We start from the raw sequence: 13,341 nt of genomic DNA, 5'->3' as shown, positions 1-13,341 counted from the left end.
TTTTCAACTAAAAATCATTTCCTATTCTATTTTCAAATAAATCATTAATATAATAAGAGATACTATTATGATCTCATTGATCCTACAATATATTCCAATATATATCTAATTAATTGAGTTGATTTTTCAAAACGGTCTAATAAATACAGGATGATATAAAAAAGAAAAAATTAGTCATAGTCTACCACTATGCTAATTTGAAGTACAGTAACTCTAAGTAATATGTTTATGAAACAGGAAGCCTTTATTGTATTAAGTTGAATTTTCTACATACATATTAAATTCACAAAACTTCTCTATTCTTATCAAAAGTTACCAGATGACAAATGTAACCAAAAGTGTTTTTTTTTCATTTTTGCTATCTTAACTTCTTTTTATTTTATATTTTGGTCATAAAGGTAAAAAGTTTAGAAAAAATCTACAGTTATTTGAATATTATCAATTATTAACATTTCCAAATTCTGGCATAGGTACCGCGAGATCAGATAACTTGCATCCGTGGAGGCAAACATGCATAATCCTCAAATGAATGACCTGTCTGATCATCAAAATACAAAGTTAAATCAAAACAAAATGGTAGAGTACGAACGAAGCTGCGAACGAAGCTCTGTAGTTCATTTGTTTAGAAATGTTGATGCTTTGATTGGTTAGTCATTTGATGGCTATGCAAGTTTCCCTCCACTGATGCAAGTTACCCGACTTCACGGTATGACCCATCTTTCTTATTTATTGATTATTGGAAACATCACATTTTTCCAATTTTCATGCCACCTTTCTTTTAAAAAGTTTTCTTGTAAATGCCTTTTCATTTCGAGTAATTTTTCATCAGAACATGATAAAAGTTCCATCATTTGTTCAAAAAGCTCAGTAGAATCAGAGAATATTAAACCATTTTTGGTGTGCTTGACTAATTCATCAAGGCAGGGGAAGGCAACTGCACATACTGGTAAACAACATCCAAACATATCAACAACTTTCATGGGGAGATCAAGACCAGATGATGAAAGATGAAGACAAATCCCTAAGTCACCTGATCCAACAACAGTAGGGTAATCGTCAGCTTCCAACCAAGGTGTAATGATTGCAATATTTTGGAAATTTAATTTGTTAATCTTACTTTTATAAAACTCTTTCTGTGGACCTTTTCCAGTAATTATACAAACAAGGTTTGGAAGAGCTGAATTTGTTGCAATTTCCTTTTCAAATCTTATAAGTGCATCTAATAGAATTGAGAAGTCTTCATCTTCTGTCCAACTTGTACTACTGATGATGACTTTTAACTTCTTTTGGGATGCATCTTTACTAGCCAGTGATTCTATAGAGTTCCACAAAGGATGGGTTTTGTAATCATCAAAACACTTGGCATGAATCAGCTTTTGAAAAAGTCTAGCTTTTTCATCATGATTTACCTCTTTAAAATGCTCAGGGGGTTTATCATACAAAACACTTGCTTCCACTTTCCATTTTGATTGTAGATCAACTTGCATAGCTTTTGTGACGCAAATATTTTGATGAGAAAAATATCCAAAAAACCCTTCAAACCATTTTGCAAATTTCACAAGAAAATGTTTCTCACTTTTCACATTCATTGAAAGAATTGTGTAACCATAGTTATGCCAATCAGTTATCATAATAGCCCCTCTAAGGCATGATATAGCAGAAACAATCATTAAAGAAGGGATAGTTGGAGGGTTCTGAATCAAATAAAAGGCTGGAAATGATTTCTTGAAAAACAAGACTAAGAACAACTGTACTGATATAAATGCAGCCTTAAGGATGTAGTTTAAGGATCCAGGTAAATGAGTGTGTTTAGGCCATTGTTGAAGATATTTAAAGGTTACATTCTCATTATTTTGCAAGAAATTGATAGACGAAGTGCCAGAATAACCAATAAAGCCAACTTGATACCCTTCCAGAATCAACGATTTTGCATGGTACTGCATCCGTGGACTTCTTCCAATATCACCGAGAACGATAACACAAACATTCTTCTCGTCTTTTCTCAGTCGGAATATCAAACAAATGATAAAAAGTAGGGCAAAAGCGCATTGAAGTGATGAAATCGTAAGTAAAGAAGCGAGCAAGACGGACGCCATTTTGATTTGTTCTGTTTGTGTTTTCAAGCAGTGGAATTTGAATTTTTAATGTGTAAATTACACAACAAAAGCGATCATAAACGATATCATTTGTTTCTTCTGCAATAGTATTTAGAAAATATATCGTCTTTGAGCTGTTTTTGATTTATCAATACTTCAAAACCACTCTTCAAAAAGTCTCGAGAAAGGCCAGACGTGTCAACAGAAATTCTGTTTTTGATCATCGATTTGCTGTGTTTTAAAGGTTATTTTGCTAAAGTATTGTTCTCCTGAACCATGAATATCCTGAGGAAAGACAAGAAGGATGAAGAATCAGGTTTGGTTTATATTTTAATTGTTTTGCCTTCAAGAATAGGGGGAGGCAGATAAGACTACTACTAGTGTATATGTATAAGAATTGCGAAGCGATTCAGGTAAGTCACTCGATTCGCAAGTTGCAAGCAAAATATTTATAGGGTCACTAGAATCGTAAATACAAACCCTAAATACAACTGCTCAGGCCCAGGAAAACTGTGCCCCTTTAGAAATTTACTCAAACACTTCAAACAAACTTACAACGTTTACTTCTACGGATTTGAGGAAAATTATACAAATTTTTTCACGAATCGTTGGAAAATGAGCAATTTCAAAAATATTTCTTTAATCCATTATGCTATTCTCTACTCTCTAAGAATATTCAATAAAAAGTTCAATAATTGTTTTTGCTCGGGAAAGTTTGTCTGCCTTAAGCATTGAGTATTTTTGGTTATTAGTTTTTGTTTTGAACTTGTTTTACTTCCGGTTTAGAATTCCTTGCGTTCGAAATCGAGCGTTCGAAATCGAACTTTCGAGTTTCGAATCTTTAATTTCGAACGTTCGAATTATAAAAAGAACATTCGAAAACTTTTTTTCCAAATTGCAATTTTTTGATACACCCCTTAACGAAAGAACTAACATAAACACCCCTGTGTCACATACCCGCTGGAAAACTTGGCAAAAATTTCGTCCCCGGTAGAAAAATACCCCTATAGCCTCTTCAAAAAGTTTCCTTTGCAGAGAGCCCAGAGGCAACAAAATTAAACAAACTTAAAACATCACCCGGTTTATTGAGACAGGGATGTGAAATAAGGAGGATTTCAAGACTATAATTTAATGGAAATAAGTCGACTTATACAATTTCAAAATTCAATAATCATACGCAGTTAGGAATATCGTATAATTGCATCATAAATTCTGAAAAATTTAACAACGTTCTAAAATTATATTAAAACTATAAGCGCTGTAAAATCCTGAGATGAAAATAATGAAAAACCAGATAAAAAGTAAAGATCTGAGATTTAGAAAGAATTCTTCAACGATGCTACTAAGCAAAAGCTCTATATTTTACTGGCTGTGTATTTTTTCAAAATTGGGAAGTCTAAAGGCTCTTAATCTTAATATAAGTATGTTGGAGACAAGTATGACAAGTCTTTCACCCTTGAGTTGTTGACAAACAGGAGCAAACTCTTCACATAAAAAAGTTTTAAAAAATCTGTGACTTTTTTCTCGGCTGTATTAGTTGTAGCACAGAAATTTAAAACAGTTAAAGTGCATCATAAAAATAATGCCAAGTTTTGTCGATGTATTTTGACATTTTACATGTCATTAACATTACCATTACCAACAATAAAATCCTTTAAAATACAATACCATTGCATTTCAATGTTCTATTTCTCTGACCACCAATGCGTATTCATAAATAACAAACAACAACCACGGAGTCCATATCATCGAGGGTCGGCCAAGCCAAAAGTTAAAAACAACAACATACAAACAGTTCTTCTTCCACTCAATAAGGGGAGGAATAAATTCTTCCAGGTTAGCCATATCCAAAATATTTTATCTTTTTCCCATTTCAAAACATACTAAAAGTCCAAATTCATGTTGTGCTTTTTACTACAAGATCCAATCATCTAAGGAATGGTTCTCCCACCATCATAATACAGTTCATTTTCCAGCTTTGAACCTCTTTTTGCAACGAAACAACAACTCAGTTGAGGCTGCTGTCCTGTTGAAGAAACAATAAAAATTCCATCTTCTTTCTTTCTCCAGCTGCTTTCTTCGTTTCTTTTTCATCAAGCACCGTCTCTTTTCAAAGCACCAACGTCTCTTTTCAAAACAACAATGATTTTATTTTTCAAAGACAGAGTCAACATTCGAATTCAGAGTCAACATTCGAATTCAGAAAAGTTCGAAAATCTTTTCCCGAGTCAATGCAACGACTTCTCGAAAAACGAGCGTTTGAACGCTTCTTGAACGCTTCCAGCCCGCGCTGATTTTCCAATCTCTTTTTTAAATTTCCTAATTTAAACATTAGGGAGATAATCGAAACAGAAACTCAAGGCAAGATTATCTCCGCAACATCTTAGATCTGGTATACATCCTCTAGACTAAAAACCAATTGTTCCAAATTTACGGAAGCGACGGATAGAAATGTATGAGAAAGTGCCGCCTGCTGATGGATCGAAATGATGTTTTCGGTACCGTAGAAAACGCACATCAATTTTTCCTTGGCGCTCCCCTGGTATATAGAATTTAAAGGTACATGCACACGATAGCAAAACTGCTTCGCTCATGTATATTCGCTTCGCAAAAACTCTTTATACCAGACTCCCGCGCTCGATAGGATCGATCATCGGAACGGCTCGATGACGGATCGATATGTGATCGATGGATTACTTAACGATCCGGATAGGAGATCGATAGAGGATCGATACTCAAGATTTTTTTAAGCTTATGATTAGTTATCGATTATTTATCGATCTATCAGCGATCTTTTATCGATCGATGTATGATCGATACATGATAGATGTATAATCGATTTATAATCGATGCATACTCGATTAACGATCGATGACGAATCGATTAACAATCGATGACGAATCGATTAACGATCGATGACGAATCGATATACTCGATTGAAATACTAGCTCGATAATGGATCAACGAAGGATCGATACTCAAGACTTTTTAATGGCTGAATCTTCCATCGATCTCCTATCCGTATCGTTAAGTAATCCATCGATCACATATCGATCTGCATCGAGCCGTTCCGATGATCGATCCTATCGAGCGCGGGGGTCTGGTTTATAGTCTGTCTGTATAGCAACTCCAGAAGATTTTTCAACTTTTAATTTTTTTTTCAAAATCTATCCTATCTTGTAGAGCTTTGAAAAAGAAAGAAAATGAGGGGTCATAGGCCTTCAGAGGATTAGTGGTTGTAAAGATATTCAAATTTTAGTGTCAAAAATTTGACTAAAAATGTCAAAAAAAAGGTTAGGAAAATAGCTTGGAAAAATTCGAAAAATGTGTCAAAAAAGAAAAAAAAGAAATTTTCCAGTCATGCTTCTTAAATTTTGCATATCTATTTTTCTAGTGTAGCTAGAGACCTCAAATTTGGAGGGAGAATTCTTTGATGGTGTTAAAATATTATTATATAAAAAAATATTTGTAAAATATTTAGTATATTTATCAAAATAACGAAAGATATATCTTTTTTTGAAAAAAGAAGACATTGCATTGTTTTATTTTTGTTTTTGAAGAAAATAGCTTGGAAAAAGTTGAAATGAGTCAAAAAAGGTGGTAGGACCCATTTTCAAGGGGCCTCTGGAAATGGAGGAACAAAAACTTATGAGTAAAGAATAAGTTTTTCTGAAAGGAGAAGCCCCAAATGAAAAGAAAATCCATTTCGGCAGAAATAAAAACTTTTTTTTGGGACATTCCCATGCTAAAGAAGCAAAAAAGTTAAAAAAACTACATGAAAATGAAAGAACTAGAATTAGCGATTGTGATTTTTGAATTCCTCACCCTTTTTCTGATAAACATACAAAGTTTCAGCCTCCAAATACATTTTTTTCCTTTTCCAGACACATTTGTTCTTCGATAGTTGCAAATTTTTTTTCTCCCGTCGGCAAACAATTTTCAAAATGTTGCAAAACGTTCGGCATTTTACCAATTTGCCGTCTAGCCCGTGTCCACAGTGTTATATACCGCCGGAAAGCTAAGATCACGGGCTTTCATTTAGTAAAAACCGGAACGCTTTAGCATACATAGAAAAAAAGTTCGAAGGGTTCAAAGTTCACGGAAAAATGAAACATTTGGTTTGACGTCAACAAAAGTTGCATGACTTCTGGAGTCGCTAGTCTGTACAGTCTGTAGAGTCATATCACCAGTGCACAAACGGCCCCAGTGCACGAATGAGCGTCTTTGAACTTGAAAAAACAACCAAAAACAAACTTCTATAGAACTTCCTTTGTGCAGCAGAATCCTCAAACTATTCCTTGCAATGTCTCCAAAAATTAAATAAACGGAGCACTAGTAGAACAACACCAAACCAATTTTGAACAACAAGGCCAAGTAAAAAAATCATAACATACTCATAACATGCACTGATCTGACCGAGCATTAATTCAAAATCAATAGAAACATATTATCACCAGTAGTTGATATGATATGAAAAGTCTGCGAACGAGATCCAAACATCATATTCAAAATGAAGACATTGCAACGCCAAAACATTCGACAGCTGGCGATCTCAATTAAAAAAGAAGATATATAACTTCATTGTCGCTTTTCGATGAGCAAAACTTGAAAAAGAAAACAAAAAAATGGACGACAAGAAAATATTTACAAAAATAAAAAGGTTAATAAAACTCTAAAGTTCTTATAAAAAAGACAGCTGGCGAATGTGTGGTTTTGAAAAGTTCAAATACCCCAGTAAATTATTACCTGCGAGCTGAGCTCTAATTTTTCTTTCAAAAGATTGTTCACGCACTGGTTCCTCGTTCGCAGACCGGGTTGGAATAGCGCTCGCTTTAATGACTTATTATTCCAAGAAGAAGCTTTCAAATAAAGTGAAAACAAACTGAAAGAAAGACTTCAAGCTTGTTTACAAGATGGTCAAAAATAATTTATGTAAAAACCAAAAGTATATAAGTGAGAAAAGTGAAAAATAAGTTTGCCGTTCGTGCACTGGGCACCCCCCTCTATGTAACCAGTAGCAGACACCGAATTTCCAAGGGAAAAAGTCTTTACTTGTTCTTCCATTTAAGATTGAAGACAAAAAATGGGAAGATAAACAAAGCTTGAGCACAAATAATGCTTCTTTTTAGACATCGAAAAAATAAACAACTTTAATATCCTGATGATCTCAATCGAACGGAATTGATGATCAAACCAGTCGAACCAAATCGAAGGCAATCGACCGATTGAAATTTAATTGTCAAACGCAATCGAATCTCAATCGAACGTCAAAATTCTGGGTAATATTTGATTGGTTTGATTGTTGTTCGACTGGTTCGATTGTCTTCCTTAAGATGTTCACATTCAAATATAGTGCTTTTGATTCTCTAAAGCAAGCTCACTACGCTCAGGCTATTTTGAAAAGTTTTCAATGAACCTCGGACTATTCCCTAATCAACCTCCAAACCATGTTATTCTCAACTTCAGTTGAGCTAGATTCTGAGAATGTCTGTGTGTGTGTTTGTCTCTGTGTGTGTGTATGTCCCAAACTTTGGGGTAGCCTGGAGACTTCAAAAATTGTCAGATTTGGCTTAAATTTGGCACACTTGTTCCTTTGATGAATATCTGGGGTCTACAATTGGGCTTAAGTAATTTGAAGCTACTGAAGTTGAACCCAGTGTGTTGCACACGTTTGACTATTACTAGTACTTATTCTTTTTATTGATATCTTTTAGGTATTTTCAATCCGTTTCAAGGAATAGACAAAAGCACAGTTTTGCAAGAGGTATGTCTTAAACAGATTTTCTTGAAGAGAATTACTATTTTAAATCTATTTATTAGCAGTAATAACATTATGTAATTACTCCAGAATCAACCCCTAATTTTAGTAATCTTATCTATTTTTGACCTTCTCTTTGTTCAACTTAACAAGTTGAAAAATTTTGAATTCTTTGATGAACTTTGAATTTAAAATATCACTTAATGGAATATAGTGAATAGTTAATTTATTGTATTTTCTATTCTATTTATTTCAGTCAAGAGTTTTCCATGACACCCCAATCAACACAAGAAAATGCATCCATATCTTATCCAAGGTTTTATACCTCATCAATCAGGTAAATAAGTTGGCTTGATGATTTAGTTTTCATCTTTTTGATTCCTGAATCTATCTTCCAAAGGTTACAATTTCTTGGGTTCTAGTTTTATTTGTTTTGTTTTGAAAAGAAGACAACCTAATTTTTGATTAATGTACTGCTGCTCTTGATTGCTTCATGTATCCTTGTTAATTTTCCAAATTCATTAACAAAGAAAACATGGATATCACTTCTTAAATGTTTTCCAGGGAACCCATATTGGAACAACAGAAGCAACAGAAACATTCTTTGCTATGACAAAACTTTTCCAATCCAAGGATGTAAGTAGCTACCGTATTATTACTTCAAATAAATCTCCCCATTCTTTTAAATGTCCCTCCCCCTCCAATAAATGCCCCTCCATTAAGGAAAAGTTTACAATAAACGCCCGCTTAAATAAATGCCTCATTCAAATAAATGCCTCCCCTAGGAGGCAGCAATAAGGAAGTTTAATATCAAGAAAAACTTAGTTATACAACAATAATTGTATTCTTTTTGTGTTCAAAATGGTTTTGACCCATCTACATCCCTAAATGGATATATTTGTAATCAAATAATATTGAAAAGGCAAAATAAGGTTTAAACCCCTGGAATAAATGTTTTTCCTAAAATCCAAATAAATTTAAAAGGTGAGACAGCTTGTTATAGCAAGTTTTAAAACCGAAAGGTAGACCAAAACCTTTGATTTATAGAGATATACTAGCCGTCACCCGGCGTCGCACCTGCCGTGTAAAGTGGTGCTTACACACGATAAAGCAAGGATAATAAAATTTAATTCTAAGCCCAAAGAACAAAATATTACCACTTATCACTGATCAAAGCTCGAAAAATTTCATGTTTGGTGACCTCATTTGGGCCCTAAATGACTTCATTGAAAGGGTAATAAAAACTTTTCACTTCACTGAAAGTATTTCTTCATTGACTCAAAAGATTGATTCTCTTGATGATTTCCGATCCAATGAGGGGTCAATCATTGCTTAAATCCTTCTCAAACTCCAGATATTGTATTTTTCAGGTTTTGATGACGTCATTGGGCCCAAAACTCCTTTAATTTGAATATATTTATTTTCTGAAGTCTCTATACCTACTCTTACCCCTCTCAACTTATTCTCCATTAAATTTCCGATCCAATGAGGGGTCAACCATCTTCTAACTCCTTTCCTATCTCGAGATATCGCATTATCCTGTTTTGATGACGTCATCAACCTGAAAACGTCTGAAAATTCAGATTTCCAGATTTCAAAGTCACTTTGAAGCCTTATAAACCCTCCCATAGTATTCCCCGTTAAATTCTCGATCCAATGAGGGGTCAACAACCTCCGAACTCCTTTTCAAACTCGAGATATCGCATTTTGAAGTTTTTCCCAAATCTGTGACGTCATTGGGTCCCTTTACCCCTAATGTTGTCAACGGTCAATTCGCAAATTTTGAAATTTTTGGGTAGCTTGTGCCCCAAGGGTCCCAAAAATTTAAAATACGTCAATTATTTCCACAGGAAAGTGGTTTTTTTAATTTGCGAAAGATTTGCACTGTAACGACTTCTTCACAAAAACCCTAATTTTCACACTTTCCCCTCCCCTGACCACTTTCGCTTTCGTTTTTAACCACCCAAAATCAGTCATGTGACTCTCAAACCCCATCTCAAAAATCTATAATGGCCCCCTCACGGCTCACTCACATTAGACTTTTAGTATATACTAGTCGTCACCCGGCGTCGCACCCGGCGTCGCACCCGGCGTCGCACCCGCCGAGGATTAGATAAGCTGAACGCATCCTAAGCCCTTTAGATAGTAAAGGAGAAACTATAGACTGAATTAATCCCTAAGAACGAAAAATTGCCACTTGAGACCGATCAAAACTCGAGAAATCACAAATTTAATTCTTCGCGACGTCATTTGGGCCCTAAATGACGTCATCAAAAGGGTAATAAACTTTTCACTTCACTGAAATCAATTTGTCATTTACCCAAAAGATTCTCTCAATGATTTCTAATTCAATGAGGGGTCAACCATTGCTTAAATCCTTCTCAAACCTGCTCAAACTCCAAATATTGTATTTTTCAGGTTTTGATGACGTCATCGGACCCAAAATGCCTTAATTCGAATATATTTACTTTCAAAAGATTCTTTATACCCACTCTTACCCCTCCCAACTTATTCTCCATTAAATTTCAGATCCAATGAGGGGTCAACAACCTTCCCAACCCCTATCCAATCTCGAGATATCGCATTATTCCGGTTTTGATGACGTCATCAACTGAAAACGCCTAAAAATTCAGCCAAATTTCAGAGTCGTACTCAAGCCATATAAACCCTCCCATCTTATTCTCCATAAAATTCTCGATCCAATGAGGGGTCACCGACATCCCAACTCTTTTTCACACTCGAGATATCGCATTTTGTAGTTTTTCCCAAATCTGTGACGTCATTGGGTCCCTTTATCCCTAATGTTGTCAACGGTCAATTCGCAAATTTTGAAATTTTTGCAGTCAACGGGTAGCTTATGCCCCAAGGGTCCCAAAAAACCCAAAAACGTCAATTATTTTCACGAGAAAGTGGGTTTTTAAATTTGCGAAAGATTTGCACTGCAACGACTTCTTTAAAACAAACGCTAATTTTCACACTCTTCCCTTGACCACTTTCGCTTTCGTTTTCAACCACCCACCCATCCATCCATCCAACCAAAAAATCGGTCACGTAACTCTCGAACCCCATCTCAAAAATCCCTAATGGCTCCCCCACGGCTCATTCAGAATTCTACATTTAGTGATATAGANCTAGCCGTCACCCGGCGTCGCACCCGCCGAGTAGAGTGTTGTTGAACACATCAAAAGCCCTTTGGATGGTGGGGGAGGGTAAAAATTGTATATTGTAAGCCCAAAGAACGAAATATTACCACTTTTCACGGATCAAAACTCGGAAAACCGCATATTTCATGTTTGGTGACGTCATTTTGGCCCTAAGTGACGTCATCGAAAGGGTAATAAACTTTTCACTTCACTGAAAGTATTTCTTCATTGACTGATGAAAAGATTGTCTCGATGATTTCCAATCCAATGAGGGGTCAATCATTACTGAAATCCTTTTCAAACTCGAGATATTGTATTTTTAAGGTTTTGATGACGTCATCGGACCAAAAAAGCCTCAATTTAAATATATTTATTTTTGAAAGTTTCTATATACCAACTATTACCCCTCTCAACTTATTATCCATTAAATTTCCTATCAAATGAGGGGTCAACGACTTCCCAGCTCCTATCCAATCTCGAGATATCGCATTTTTCCTGTTTTGATGACGTCATCAACTGAAAACGCCTAAAAATTCAGCCAAATTTTTAAGTCACACTCAAGCCCTATAAACCCTCCCATCTTATTCTCCATAAAATTCTCGATCGAATGAGGGGTCACCGACCTCCCAACTCCTTTTCAAACTCGAGATATTGCATTTTGAAGTTTTTCCCAAATCTGTGACGTCATTGGGTCTCTTTACCCCTAATGTTATCAACGGTCAATTCGCGAATTTTGAAATTTTTGCGGTCAACGGGTAGCTTATGCCCCAAGGGTCCCAAAAAACCTAGCCTGTACCAGACGACCACGGCTTTTTCCTCGACACCGTATCGTCTGTAACTTTTTACATTTATTCCCCCAGAGATTCGTGGGGGAATAAAAATCCTCGGCTTCAAGCCAAAGGACCGTAGCTTTTGACTGCAGCAAAAACTCTACCAATAAAATTTGTCACCGCGAAGGAGTGTTTTTTGTAAACAAAGCTCAAAAACAGAAGCGGGAAGAGTAGGAACTGATGTTTTGCTACATTTCGAACGAAAAACATTCGAAAATATGTGACTTTAGAAACATTCTAAAACGTACCAAGAGAGTTCGAAATGTTGCAGAATGTTGTGTTTATATTTATTTTGTGCTTTGAACTTTGAAATTTGAAAGAGTCACTCTTCAAAAAGTTTTTGAATGGCTATTCACTATGTCTGAATATCCAGAAATTAATAGATACGAATTTATAAAGGGAAAGAGCAAGAAAGATGACTACAAGAAACTTTCTCTGGAGCACTGCTTATGTTGGATTATTTTTGTTACATAAAGACTTTAATTTGGTAAATGGGCAAAGATTGACGAATGGTTTTATGAATTTGTCGAAGAATGGACAGTGGTGTGTGGGAGACACACAAATAATCAAACATATCTGTATGTTGGAATGATAGTGGTTGGATTTTGTTTAAAGATTGCTCCATGGATCATCCCTGCTTCCAACAAACTTGGAAGTACATGAGTATATACTTAGGCTCCTTGTTTTTGTTACCAAAATAAAGCACTATTTTTTCATTTCGAAAGATTTGAGTAACATTGTTTTTAAGTCAGATCGTTTCTATCGTGGACATTTCTATTTCTATTCAGACAGTGGACATACAGAATGCATGGTAGTTATTTCAAATGAGAAATGTTAACAAAGAGAATATATGTTACTTACGTGGGTGGTGTGGTGGCAAGCACAATTCGAGAGGCCCACCAAATACTTTTGATGATATCATGAGGAAATGTGGCTGATGGTCTACAGCTGGATTATTTTATTTATAATTTTTAACAGATTAATCCTCGAGATAGGAGACCTTTAAAAGATACCTTTTCTTTCCTTTTGTGGATTCTACTGGAAACCACTATGAGTATAGAAATAATTATTTGAAAGTTTCGAAATAATCAAAGGGGCTCCCCCAGGGGCTGGCGTGACACGTGAATGAGCCTTTTTTCTGTCGTGAATACGTGAATTGTACTTTTTCAGCGCGTGAATACGTGAAATGAGATATCTGCGTGAACGTGAAAATAAGATTTTTTCTGCGTGAATACGTGAATTCGACCTTTTATACGTGACGCGTGAAACTGAAAAACTCTTTTGAATGCTTTCAAAGCCCCTATTCCCGCCCGTATTCATTTTGTAATAAAAGGTCTCCCTCTTACTTGTTTTATAATAATCGATTACTATATGCCCTACATAATGTGTAAAATTATTGTTTAAAGCGACATTGAGGAGAGCACGATTCGGAGAAATGAGACAGAGATGTTTTGTTTTATAAAGACACAATAAAGAAATTGTGTGCGTTGCCATGGTTTCTTGCATTTTTTCTC

At 35.3% G+C, this 13,341-nt stretch overlaps 2 protein-coding genes across 2 annotated transcripts in view; one reads left to right on the top strand and one right to left on the bottom strand.

Moving 5' to 3' along the window:
* Positions 1 to 639: 639 nt before the first annotated feature.
* On the bottom strand, positions 640 to 2,096 carry LOC136801171 (chitobiosyldiphosphodolichol beta-mannosyltransferase-like). Its single transcript, XM_067057800.1, has one exon. It carries the CDS (start codon positions 2,094 to 2,096, stop codon positions 723 to 725), a length of 1,374 nt encoding a protein of 457 aa, XP_066913901.1. The 3' UTR covers positions 640 to 722.
* Positions 2,097 to 2,172: 76 nt separating this feature from the next.
* LOC136801170 (coatomer subunit gamma-2-like) overlaps positions 2,173 to 13,341 on the top strand; it is a 29,985-nt gene continuing 18,816 nt past the window's right edge. Inside the window, exons 1-4 of the mRNA XM_067057799.1 lie at positions 2,173 to 2,412; positions 7,811 to 7,860; positions 8,111 to 8,191; positions 8,419 to 8,490. Of these exons, the coding sequence (XP_066913900.1) occupies positions 2,373 to 2,412; positions 7,811 to 7,860; positions 8,111 to 8,191; positions 8,419 to 8,490 (243 nt within the window). The 5' untranslated portion in view covers positions 2,173 to 2,372. The remainder of the gene's footprint in view (positions 2,413 to 7,810; positions 7,861 to 8,110; positions 8,192 to 8,418; positions 8,491 to 13,341) is intronic.

The sequence above is a fragment of the Clytia hemisphaerica genome, unplaced genomic scaffold, assembly GCF_902728285.1.
Source record: "Clytia hemisphaerica strain Z4C2 unplaced genomic scaffold, Clytia hemisphaerica genome assembly, whole genome shotgun sequence".
In the NCBI taxonomy this organism is placed as follows: domain Eukaryota; kingdom Metazoa; phylum Cnidaria; class Hydrozoa; order Leptothecata; family Clytiidae; genus Clytia; species Clytia hemisphaerica.
Note: the sequence above shows the minus strand (reverse complement) of the source record. Positions and strands in the feature narration are given on the sequence as shown.